This window comes from Amblyomma americanum, chromosome 1 (genome assembly GCF_052857255.1).
Source record: "Amblyomma americanum isolate KBUSLIRL-KWMA chromosome 1, ASM5285725v1, whole genome shotgun sequence".
Taxonomy (NCBI): domain Eukaryota; kingdom Metazoa; phylum Arthropoda; class Arachnida; order Ixodida; family Ixodidae; genus Amblyomma; species Amblyomma americanum.
Genome location: NC_135497.1, coordinates 445,707,779 through 445,720,753, shown reverse-complemented (window position 1 = coordinate 445,720,753; position 12,975 = coordinate 445,707,779). Strand labels below are relative to the sequence as shown.

General features: G+C 48.2%; 2 protein-coding genes across 5 annotated transcripts in view; one reads left to right on the top strand and one right to left on the bottom strand.

Moving 5' to 3' along the window:
• LOC144115943 (uncharacterized) overlaps positions 1-12,975 on the top strand; it is a 457,564-nt gene that overhangs the window by 115,609 nt on the left and 328,980 nt on the right. The window lies entirely within an intron of this gene.
• LOC144115942 (uncharacterized) overlaps positions 2,872-12,975 on the bottom strand; it is a 38,763-nt gene continuing 28,659 nt past the window's right edge. For all 4 annotated transcript variants that reach the window (XM_077650573.1, XM_077650574.1, XM_077650575.1 and 1 more), the window contains exons 9-13: positions 11,284-11,408; positions 5,855-6,481; positions 4,246-4,492; positions 4,026-4,144; positions 2,872-3,174 (exon numbers count right to left, since the gene is read on the bottom strand). In XM_077650573.1, coding sequence (XP_077506699.1) covers positions 3,042-3,174; positions 4,026-4,144; positions 4,246-4,492; positions 5,855-6,481; positions 11,284-11,408 — 1,251 coding nt within the window. In that variant the 3' untranslated portion in view covers positions 2,872-3,041. The remainder of the gene's footprint in view (positions 3,175-4,025; positions 4,145-4,245; positions 4,493-5,854; positions 6,482-11,283; positions 11,409-12,975) is intronic.

Sequence of the window (12,975 nt, the reverse complement as noted above, 5' to 3'; positions counted from 1 at the left end):
GAGCACCTGGTGATGTCGTGCCAGAGACTCCATCCGATGCCGACAGAGGGCACCACATTCCCACAGGCGCTCGGGTTTCACGGTCCTGCAGTGGACGACGAAGGAGACAGCTCCAAGGTCAAGAGCGAGGGGGTGCTGCGAACCAAGCGTCGACTAACTCTTTGGTGGAGCACTGTGTCTAAAAGCGCGAAACCGCAGAGTCGGAAGTGAACGAGGTCGATGAGCGAATCCCCACCTCCAGACTTCAGCCTTTGCGTGTTTTTTTTTTGTGCGTTTTAGCTCTTTCTCTCCTTGTGCGCTTCCATCTTGTTTTTGCTTTTGGTCCGGGTGCCCACCCGTTACAAAGGGCAAGGCCTCAACTATCTATCTATCTCGTCACCACGCTTGTACTTGCGAGATTGGCCTGTGGCGGCGATACCTGCATTTTGGTTCTTGCTATTTTCTACCGAGCTTTGTTTTCAGTAAGAGCGGAGTTTTTGTGATCAGGAGTTGGTATTCTGTCGATACAAGCCAACTTCAATTTCTCCTCAGTGTCCCTTTAAGGGTGACGGAGCGGATTCCAAGAGAAGGCAAGCGTAGCAGGAGGTGGCAGAAAGTTAGGTGGACGGATGAGATTAAGAAGTTTGCGGGCATACGGCGGGCGCAGCTGGCAAAGAACAGGGTTAATTGTAGGGACATGGGAGGCCTTTCCCCTGCAGTTGGCGTAGTCAGACTGATGACAATATCCTCTCCGTCAACCTGTACCGACCAGCTCGCATCAGTCCTCTTCTCCAGCAAGCTAACAGGTTTGTGTTATTGGCTCGTGAACGCTTGCATCCGACTCTTCACGATTCAGCGAGGTCGCCGGGAGAAGTGCACCGTAATGCCAAATGACATAGACGAAACCCATTTCAAGAATGCGGCTAGCACCACCCCAGTAAAACACAACGGATCCAATTGGGCACTCCAACTGAAACCACTTGCACCCAATAAATTGTTGGGCTCCTGAATCTAATTGGGGCAGCTCATTTGGTTGCCCTAGTCCCAGTTGGAATGGCAGAACCAATTGGAATGTCCAACTGGTTCCCGAGGGTTCAGATTGGTTTCGGAACTCCGAATGAGATCGCCCAATTGAAACCATTCGGAACCAACTGGAGCTTCCAGTTGGAACCCAGGAAACCAAATGGAAAGTGATCTCCCAACTCAAGCGTCCAATTGGAAAGTCCCAGTGGAAGGCAATGATGTCCTTCACCGAGATAGACATATATACAGCAGTCAATAAAACCAGAACACTGAATTAGATTCTTGTAAAAGATTAGCTTAATCTTCTGACCTGTTTTCATCATGTCCATGATCACTGCAGGCATTACTAAATAAGAACTTCGCTTCATGGATAAGTGCCGCTGGTCCCAGCGGGAGGGTCTGACAATTTTGGGATAAGTGGCTGCAAAAGTGTGTTCCGTGGATACATGTTGAGAACTTGCGGTAGTATAGTGTCACACTATAGTGTTCCTTGTATGTAAAGCATTCTTGTAGGTCTCTCACGATTTCCATAAAAGCATGAAATGGCATGTCTCCCAGTAGTCTTGAAAGAAAAGCCAATTGGTGACAAATGGAGGTTTTTTTTTATGGCTGGCAAGTTCAAACCATTTGTATTCAATGGGTATGCCATTAGAGTTCATTGGTGACCCATTTGGTTTGGTTGGCAACAATCTATTTGCAACAGGAAGCACCAATTGGGCTCAGTCGGACTGTAAAACCGCGAAAAACACTTGAAGGTTAGTAGCTGGGCAGCGTTTCGCAAGTCCGAACCGGACCCCTAAAAGTCGTGGAGGAGCCCGAGGCAGCTGCCCCGGGTTAGGATTTCCTGTTTCCGAGTCTGAGCTATTGCGTCGTTGGGTGGTCGGGCATCCCGTGAGTGGAGCCGCACCATTGGTCAACATCGACGCCCTCCCTGTCCTGGCCAGACAGGAGTCGAGCAATGATAAAATGAGGGTCAATGTCTCGCTGTCCCCATTCCCATCACATTACCCATAACCCTTCCCTTAGTCCCATTCCCACAACCTACGTCCCACCCCCTCCGCTACGTCCCAGGGGAGATCAGGGGAGTCTCCCCGGGCCCGCTCCCCCGGCTGTGGGTCGCTTAGTAGCATTACCCCATTTTTTTATTTTCCCACCTACGGGTGGCAAAAGCACAACATTGCCTTCGGGCCTTTTCATTTATATTACGATTGGGTCAAGCCTGTGATACTTTAGTGGTACAGGCAGGGGCCTATTGGTTTACATTCCATTTCCGTTGCCCCACCATACATATGTCAACAGATGTCACTGCTAAAGTTTACAGATGGATCTGGCAAAGATGTCCTGACAATGCCCGGACTGTAGACAGGTGTCACTGCTAACATTTACAGATGGATCAGTAGTGCACTTGCACAGTCAAATGGCACCGGAAATGCCACCACAAGGACAGCTTTTCAGTGCATTGTTCATGTTCAGCAGTGCCTTAGCCGATCGCTTTTTTTGTCACATAGCTAGCAAATACAAGCATGCTCAAGAAGTACCCCTGCCATCTTGCTTTCACTGTGGCTCTTTAATGGAAGAATATTTTAGTGGGATTTCATCATTTTGCTCACAGCACAACAAGAACGCGGGACACACTGAGTGCTGTGAGCAAAATGATGAATACTTACCAACTCGCCCCAATTTCAGCCTTGCTGTTAGTGGAATTTTGCACACACAAAAAGGAATGCCTATTTGTAGCTACATAAAGCAGGTTTAGCAAAACGGTGATGTTTGGCTCAACATTCCCAGCACTCTACTATGCAAACAAGATGTCAAGTTTACTACACCCAGGTCCGCCAGCAGTCGTGGCAAGTGTAATGAAAGCTGAAAGTCAGTACAGAGTTCTTTAATGATGATAATGGGGGGGGGGGGACACAATGGCGGTGGCTATTTAACATGCAACACTATAGAGATTTGCCACGTATGATGTAAAAGATAATAAAATACAGAGGTGTTAAAAACTAGATGAACATCAAATAAATTTCAGACAAGGAGGATGATCAATGTTTGGCCCGTCGGCGGCCAGTTGCTTTGCATGCTGATGGTGGCGGCTCCTCGTCTTCCACCTCGACAAAGCCTTGGTCAGCTGGCAGGAGCTGGTGTCGGCGAGTCGTGCGTGTGCTGGCTGTTGCACTGCGCATAGGACGCAACATTCCCTTCATTGCTATGCTGTTCTCACAAAGAAGAGCTATGCCCAAAAAGGGTGGTCAATTCATGAACTGACAAATGTTTCCTAAAATGAAAAAAAATCTGAAAGGCAAGTATTTTGTGCTCAGTGAAGGGGTCATTTAAATGCAGTGGGCCACTAGTGCCCTCGATGATTTATGACAACATAAGGCTGGTTCACATGCAAGCGACTGGGCGATTGAGTGGCACGTCGCGGCGAAAATTTCCAACTTGTTTGAACCTCGCCACTCATCGCAGCGACAACTCGAAACAGGTTTTTCTGCCACGGCGGCAGGATTCGCTAGCATTTTCGCTTGAATGTGGAACATGCTAAACAGAGACTAGTGCTTTGGGTGGCAAAAGTATTCCCACCAGTGGGGGACTACTGTACAGGCTCCTATACACATTATTCCAAAGTTTCAGAAAAACTGCAATACTAGAACTGAGAGTATCACGAATAGCGGCTAATTGATTTCTGGCTAAAAGGTGTATACCCCTCTTCAAGCTGTGAAAAGCTATACCTATCTTACTTTTCCTGACAGCCAGAGAAAACAATGCACAGGAGGAGGCCAATCAGGGTCACAAGGCTCAAGTTTTATTTGAATTGAGCAGAAGAGAAAAATATGGTGTGATATGGCATGAGAGGCTTAACGTTTCCAAGTTGCACACTGGCTATGAGAAATAGTGCAGTGGAGGACGGGATTAATTCAGACCACCTGGGGTTTTGCAGTGTGCACCGACATAACATAGTACACGGGAATTTTCACATTCTGCCTCCATTGAAAAAGAGGGAAAACAAAGGAACATATAGTACTCACCCATCATTTGCACTGCGAGAGAACATGTCAACGACCTTTTCGCCAAGGCGCTTCAGGGGCGAGGATTCAGAATTGCCATCGGCGAGAACAGGTCGACGACAAGCAACGTCGTCATCGTCCTAGCAAGCACAAGAAAAATACATGGATACACACAGCTGTCAGGAAATGAACCCGAAAGGTTTGAACCCGAACCTGAATTCTGGTTCGACACCCTACTCACCAGTGGGTCTTTAGAGACTGCCATGGACTTTTTTACACGACGCGGGCGCTGTGCTCGAGTCCTTAAGCCTGCCTCTCCATCTGTTGATTCTTTTCTGGTCGAAGATGTCATCCGAGTGGCGCGAGAGGTACGAGTGGTGCGCTGAGTGGGAAGCGGATTGTTTTCATCCGCTGCTGGCCGCAAGCAACGCAGCTCTTCCTCTTTTGCTTCCACAAGCTCCATGGCTGCCTTGTGGGAGGACAGCTCCCTGCGAGGCACGCACAGCGGGGACATTTCATTCCTTGGATGACCTGCAGTGGTCACTGCTCATTTGCTTTGGCTTCATTTAGTATCAGCTGTTTCATGAAGGGATGCTGAAGGGGGATCTGGAGGCTGTGAATGTCATTTTTTGCTAAGAACGGATCTTGAATAAGCCAGAAGGTCATAGACCAACAATTTGCGATAATTCCAGTAACTCTGCCTGGTCAAGTTACAGCACTGGCTGCAACTGATTCATTGCTTTAATGTGCAATGCTATTCAGCGCAGAGTAATAGGAACAAAATTAGAGAGAAGCGTTTCATTTTATCATTGCCGAGAAGAATGAATATCACAGCATGAAAGGTGGTAATCTATAGTAAATACAATAATTAATAGACCAAGTGGTCTTGTCACTCAGATCCACCAAGTATCTGACATTTACACATCATAAAAACTACATGAACAGCTACATTGCGTACGACTGATTAAAGAGGGAGCAAATTGGAACCACTTAAGAATCTGGCAGCAACACAGCCAGTTCTTGATGCAGGAAAAACAATTAAGCCGTGAAGTGCAGTGCACGTCACATGCCGCCACTTAGCATTCGCAGTACATACTCTAAAACTGGCGATTGCAGTGTTGGCGATATGCATGCTCGTGGATGCATACCGTATAACTGGAGATACTGGATATACTGCAGCTGACATGTAGAACACACGGCACCCCATAATCTCCATTTTTCAGCCACGCTGTCTGGAGCTTGCCAACCTGTTTCCGCCAAAATCCTGAATACCTCAGCCTCTTCACAGTATGACTACCGACAGCTGCTGCTCTTGTGTCCACACCATCTCTGAAGGCGCGGGAGTGTGTTTGCAACACAGAAAATTTGGCATATTGTACAAAATGCACTTTGACTAGAGAATTTAGTGAATCTGCACAATTGTGTCATAAATAAAGGTACAGTAGAATCTAAAGCCAGTGACTACAATGCAAAATGTGTTTGGTGATTTTTGCGGAAATCATGCATGTGGATGAACTCCAAAGTAATTGGTGGCTGGAGAAATTAGGTAGAATCTGAACAGCACAGTTACAGTTGATGCGAGGGTGGTAGCTGCAACCATGCCTTTGAGCACTAAGCAGTACCCGCACATCGCTGATGTGCAGTGAGCCACAAACAGATCAGGGTGAACACATTTCTCGTGTTTCTGCATACAAATTTTGTTTGTTTTGGACAATAATATTTTTCCTAAACTCCGCGAGATTCGTATAATCTAATTTTTAATGTACATAGCGCTGATTACTCTGCTGCAGGGCAACGATTAAAAATGAATGTCATGAGTCAATGCAGTGGCAATCCCGGTGTGCCCTCACCTTGCCGCCAGCTCCTTGCGACAGTCTGGCAGTTTGGCATTTGCCTTTTCTAGACAAGACTGCATATTTCTCAGTGACTGCTTGGCCTCACGAGCCGACTCAGTGGTGTCCTCGAGTTCCATGGCCAGTTTGGTGCAGCGCTCTTCCGCAGCCTTCCTCACTGCCACCTCCCTTTCCAGGTCCTCCTTGAGGGCATGCAAACTCAGCTCGGCTCCCCTGAGTGCCTTGTCCTTGTCATCGAGCTGCTTGCGCAGGGAGAGCTCGTGCTCCTGCATGTGGCGCCTCAGCTGCTCCAGTTCTTGGCCCAGTTCAGAGGTGGCATGCTGCAGTGCTTCTCCAGCGTCCCGCTCTACCTGCTCGATGCGCTGTTGCAGATTCGAGCTGTGTGCAACCTCTTCCGCGACTTTCTCCGAGACAGTGGACAGCTCTTCGTGAGCTTGTTGGGCAGAGTCTTCAGCATCCCTGCGTGCTTGTACTTCGCATGCCAGCTGGGATGACATCTCTTCAAGCAAGCAGCGAAGGCTCTCCAGCTCCACTCCTGCAGCAGCCAGCTGACCCTCTGCTTCTCGTTCCGCTGCAGCACCTTCGTCTGTCTGCACTGCCTTGTCATCCATCAGGGGGGTAACACTGCATTTGAGCAAAGAGCACATGTTAGACAAGTTAATAGTAAATTAATAGTAAAGGGGAAGTGGGACGTAACGGGTCCGCAGGTGAATCTGCCTTTAGCAACGTTGCTTCAAAAGGTGTTTGCTGTATCGCGGCACAATCCAACAATTTTGCAGTAGCCAACGGCGCCAGCTAATCACGCGAGATAAACTGAACATGCTGAACATGGCCCTGAAAGACAGGTGCACGTCTTTTACGAGAGGTTAAAAAACTCTCAGGACGTTTACTAGTGCGTAATTCGAATGTGTAACCGTTAGCTGGGACACGAGAGAGGTTAGGCCTTTTTGCTCCTGATCTCGAGCTCGCCAGATTGCTTGGGGGCCTGAAGGCCCCGCTTCCTCAGCGTTCAGGTTTCAACTGCTACGCTCCTCTACGATGCTCAAACGCTCGCCTACTTTCTAAGCATACAAAGGTACAATGGTGGAGCTGGATGCGCAGCAGCATGCCGAGCAAGCCACTGCCACCGGTGCTCCTTCCTGTGAAGGGCGAGCAGCATCTTTGTGCTCTGCCAAGTTTGCCGAGTGCGCCGTTCCCACAAAAGCTCTCGTCAAAAAAAAAAAACGCTGTGATGTTATCAGCGTACAACACCCTGGCGTGCTGCCATGGCCCATGCTGCAGACGGCACAGAACTGAGGATTACGCTAAAACACTTAAAAACAGTCAACTTTCAACGACAAAAGTAGGCGTGAGTAATGAGGGTAAATACAGCATAATGCCACGTACAGTTCACAAAAACGACCACCCGAAGTTGGGGGGGAGGGGGGGGAAGAGTTGTATACACACATGGATACATGGCCCATGAAGGTACCTGTTCCTAGTAGAATACTTCGAACTCCGAGCGCAAAAAAAAAGAAACAGTTGATTCATGCCCAAGTCGATTCCATTAAAAAAAATTTAAATGCATGCCCCTTTATCTGGCTCATTTGTGCTGGCGGTCTCTTCCTCGAACAAGTGGTAGGTGGCAAGAGAACAAAACTTCGGATAATCAACGGGATGTGCATTGTGCTGGAATCTCGAACTGCAGGGCTGTTCGTAATTTAGTATGCCACTAGCCAATTTGGCAGTGTCCCTGCTTTTGATCCTTATTTGCTTCCACCTGGTGGCTTAGTAATCACATTGTTATCAGTTTATCGCTTTAAGGGAGGAGGAGGGGATCAGAACTAACTTTTATGTTTCTTCGCAGAAAGGGCTGAAATTTGGCACACATGCTGCACATTGCAGTGAAGAGACAAACAAAATTTCATAAAGATATCTTCATTAGTTCTTGTTTTATAAAAATTTACAGGTTTGTTGATGTGGAAAGCCTGCACAGTAACGAACCATACTATTGTGCCGGGAATACATTGTATATTTGCCCAAATGTATAATCTACACTAAGACAGTGTTGAAATTTTTTTTTAGCATGCTAATTTTTTCCTGAACATGACATGCACGTGGCTGTGCTTCATTGCATAAAGCCATGTACTTATTGTGAAATAATAAAATAATGGAAAGGTAAATGACATTTCAAGACTGTCTTCATGTACAGCACAGTTTATGGATCACAGCAAAACAAACTGGATTAAAATCGGTTCAGCCATTGTTGTGCTATGCTTTCCACGAGCGAGGTGATCGACAAAAAAAAACACAACTGAGAAGATGGGCTGCAAAGTTTTGCAAGCGCTGCAGATTTATTAAACAGCACCAGGGCTGTAAAATTTTGTGTCATTGCTGTCGGGCATCTTCTTGCACCTTTGCCTCTTTGCTTGGTGGGTTTTAGATGCTTTCTTCAGGCGTTTTGTCCTTTTCCTGAGCCCTCTGGACGGCAAGGGCACCAGGATTTACACCCAAGGTGGCACACATTTCCGAGTAAGCTCTTTGGCTCCCTGAATTGTAATTTATGACTGCCTCATTCACTGCAGTCTCTACTGCAAAAAGTGAGGCGTGCTCATCCTTTGAGAGTGCCGACCAAATAACAGAGTGCAGGCTCTCAGCTGCATTCTGGGTCCTTCCACCCTTGCAGCGCTCCAGCAAGTGGATGTCTGAAAGGCGTTGATACAGGAGCAGCACGGCTTGGGCAACTCTGCTCATAAGCTTATATTTATGAGGAGGCTGTGCTTTGTTTTTTGCTTCTGTTGCTCTCTGCTCACACCAGCTGAGAGGGCCAGGGGAGCACAGTTCATTGTGGGGGTCACTGTCAATAGATGTTACGTGCCAATAAGTGGCCGTGACAGCTTTCTGCTTTGCAGCAACATCACTGACATTCTTGCTGATAGCCAGGCCATAGTAGTTGGTGAGCCTTTTAATCAGCTGTTGTGTCAGCCCACCTTTGCCGCCCAGTGGCTCCCCTTTCTTGGCCTTGCTCACAATGGAGCGAAGACCAGTACCCATTCTTTTTTTTTTTTACATGGTTTATGCAGTCTTCTTTTGTGACTGCTATAAACCCATATGGCTGCTCATCTTGCAATGCCTGGAAAACACGGCTGTCTCCATCAGAGATAACTGCTGTATATCGCAGGTCATTCTTGGCCAACGAACGGCCAAAAAGTTGCAAAGCGGCCTCCACTTCCATTCGGCCAGAGCCAACTTGACACGGGTACTGCTGCCTCCACTGAAGGTAGGTGGGCTCACTCTCTGCTGGCCCAAGGCTGCATCCAAGGCAGAAGTTTGAAAGAACAATACTGTCCAGTACAAGCCCTGTGTGGAACTCAGTTATGCAACCTACCCTAATGTGGGACCTATGACCGCGCGTGAGCCAGGTGTCATCATAAATAACGGTTACATTTTTAGTGAAGCCAACCTCCATCTCACTGTACACCTTCACAGCAGCTACAGCATCCCTAAAGATGTTATCGGCAGCCTCCTCTGCAGCAGGCTTGAACAGGCCCTTCAAGTGGCCCTGGAATGTCTTATGGTGTAAACCACGATGGGACACATTCATAGTGGCCCAGAAATCGTTCAGAGCTGTCTGCCCTTTCCCTATCACTTTGATAGCTTGCATTGAGCGAATGTTCACGTCAAACACCCTTGCACCTTCTTTCCTTTGGGAAGACCACTGGGACTCAATTGGGCCACAAGTAGTGCATGAAAGCACCATTTTCACTGGCAGACAGAGCTTGTTATCGCAGTGCACACCAACGGAATGCTGTTGGCATCTTGGGCACGGAGTCTTACCAATCAACGAATTCACAGCGGAAACCTGCACAAGAATAAATTCACTGTCACAAGAGGCCGAAATTTGTTGGCCTTGCTGGTCCATCAAACTGACCGAAGGGAATCGCGAACGCTGCGTGCCTGCGCTTCTGCCGTCGCTGCTGACACGAAACGTGGCTCGAGGCACGCCTGAATGGTGCGCCGTTCCGGCGATGATTCGTCCCGTAAATCTTCAGCTATCACATTGTAGCTCGTCGACGGCTGGGGCTCACTCGCAGGCTGCGTGCCCATGTCGCACGATGCGCCAGGATCGGAGCACACCGTCTCTGCCAGCGATGGTGATCTTCGACCCGTGTAGACTCCCAACGATGCGATCTCGGCTACTGATAAGTGCGGCCGTACGCCACGGTGCGAGAGTCTCTGTTGGCGCGTCTTCCGTCGACAGGGTTATCAGCGTCGATCGCACAAGGAGATTGTCGGCTACGCTGCTGAACTCAGAGGGTGCAAGATAGCGCGGCACGTTATCCGCTTGTTCAGTGGGGTGCTCCGCTTCTCCCGCTGGCCACCGTCTTTTTCTCGCCGTGGGAGGCTTGCGCTTCCGTTTCCCGAAGGCGTGCTTCGTCGACACTTTCTTCTCAAACAAGCGACGATCATTTACTAACGTGAGAGTTGTGAGAAGTTGAAATGAATGCCGGCGTGGTCTGCGAAGCAAACAGCGGTGCGCGGTGGTTGCCAGCTTCCCCACTGTCACGCAACAGCCAATGGAGAGACACCTTCCAAAGCGGCAGCCAATCGGAGGCCCGCTTTCATCAGAGGGCCCGTGTGACCACCGCTGGCAGACCCGCGCTTCTTTTGTGTTTGTGTGACTCTTACAAGATGGCGACGACCAAAAAATTCAGAAACAAAATGGTGGAACTTCGAGCTTTCGAACGATACCAAGATTGCCGCGCTCGGTGGCAGGAAAGACGAGATATGGCTCCGCGAACTGCGGTGATTTTGCGCGTTTTATGGCTGTTTTCTCGCCCTGCACACTCACAAATCAATATTTTTCGGGCATTTATAATGCGTTTTCAGCCAAACCATTTTGATACAACGTAGATTAGGCGTTGCAGATACTGAAACGCATGGTTTCCAAAAATAGATTTTTTTCGCGATATGATCCCCGCGTCCCCCCTTAAGTTGCAGGGTTAGCGCGCTGTCATCCCGTGTGAAACTAAACAACAGTGTCAGTGGCAGGGAGAAGCAGGGTGGCATGTGTCGAATATTTTGTAAGCTAGGGCAACGAATTGGAGGGTCTACTTATGAGTGGCAACATACGGTATTTTGAAAGAGCAAATGACAAGGTGTCTACAAAGTGGCTAGGATGACAAATGAGTTGCAAATGAAGCCAGAAACTTCCCATTCATTTCAGGAATTGTAGATTCATACCTCCAAAGCATGCAGTGCCGTTTGCCATTTTGCCTGTGTGGACAACAGGTACAACGTGTGTCCAACTTGTGCCAATTTCATCACTTTCTAAAAAGCAAGCATGAGCAATAAATGCACATTTAGCACTTTTCCAAATCTGTAGCTATGAAAAATATGGTAGGAAATGCTGCGGCTGCGATGTCGATTCACCAAATCTGGCTTACCTGAGATGCCGCTCTTCTGCATTGTGGCGATCACTGCCCTCGTCAAGCAATTTCGTCAGCTCTGCAACGCGCCGCTCTGCCTCTTCGCAACGCCCCAGGAGTTCCATGGTAGAACCCGCCTCAGCCTGCACACATACATTAGGAGGAGTGTCCAGAAAAAAATATTACCGTCCTGCAAGCAGCATTTATGTGAAAAATATTTTTTTCCCGCTGGTGAGCCTGTGGTGCAAAGGGCTGTTCAGATAACTGCAACAGGCCTGGCATAATGCCACAACAGATTTGAAATGTCATATCACATAAGCATGAGCTTGAATTGGTAGAGGGGCTGAAGAAAACTCCATGCCATTTTGTTAGTAAAAAATTCTATGGCTCTAGCCAGGTACGTTGACAGAGGAAATCACATTAAAAAATTTTCCTGCCCCTCACTTGCAACGTCCACACTGAAAAGAACTCTAATCACAGTTCTGAAGTGAATGCCGTATATACTCATGTAATGGCCAAACCCCGAACTTGGCAACTGGTAATTAAAAAAGTAAGATGGCTGATTTGCGTAGTTAGGCCAAATGCGAATTAGGTGTGCTAGCAATTCAATTTTCACTTCGGTTTAAGTGTTCAGGTCCACTGTTCATCGATAGCAGCTGACCAGATAGCGATAGTGGGTTAGTAATCATACACAGTAGAATCTGTGTTGCGAATCTTACGGGGTCGCGAAAAAATTCGTGTCATCAGAAATTTTGTATCACTCGAACAAACAAAATTCATAAGCAGAAGCATGAAAAATGCATTCACACAGATCTGCTTACGGCTGATGGGAGTTATTCACTGCTGTGTGGCCACAGCTCGCTGCTCATGGTGCGTAACGCACGATTAGCAATCGTGACGTCAGCAATGAGCGGGCCGTGGACCGTCGCTCACTGCTCGCGGTGAGTGCTGCGCGGTTAGAGGTAGCTACTTCAGCGATGTACGGGCTGTGCTTAGTGCTCAACAGTGCAGACGCGGCTCACGCATTCGTATCATCCATAGAGGCAAGTGAGAGAGTTCGGCACGTCCGAAATTCCACACATTATACACAATGCACTCAAGCCGGGAAATTTCACGATTTCGTATCATTGCAAAATTCACATCAACAGTGCTCATATCACAGGTTATGCTGTAGTATGTGGAATTGGTCATTTTCTACATTCGTAGATCCCTGGGAGTCTTCCTACCACTCATGGTGCAGCGGTCAAGTGATGTGCCACTGCCCTTCTATGACAGGTGGTGCCATCGGTGGCACTTGGGTTGGGTTGGGATCCAGGTTTCTCTTCCCGAGCAGCCTCTCACGATTAATTGAGCTCCCGCCTGACACGGTGGGCAGGCTGCTCACCACTTAGTCGGCATGTGAGCAGCCTGCTACAAAAAAGGCTTCAGACTAACACAACGGCTAAATGCAGGAGACGGCGACTATAAGTGCTAGTGCATTAAAAAAAAGAAAAGTCAGCCACAAGGACTGCTTGATGTGTGCACAATTTTGCTGATGTGCTATGTTACGCAGGGAGCTGATAGACGATAACAGCCTGCGACATGCTGTACAACAACGCACTCCCTGGACTCTGCCTGGACTCCGCCTGGAGAAGCGAACATGTAGTGCCTCAGTGCTGCTAACACGCCTTATGCAATCTATTTTCACCAGGAAGGACAAAACAATGCTAC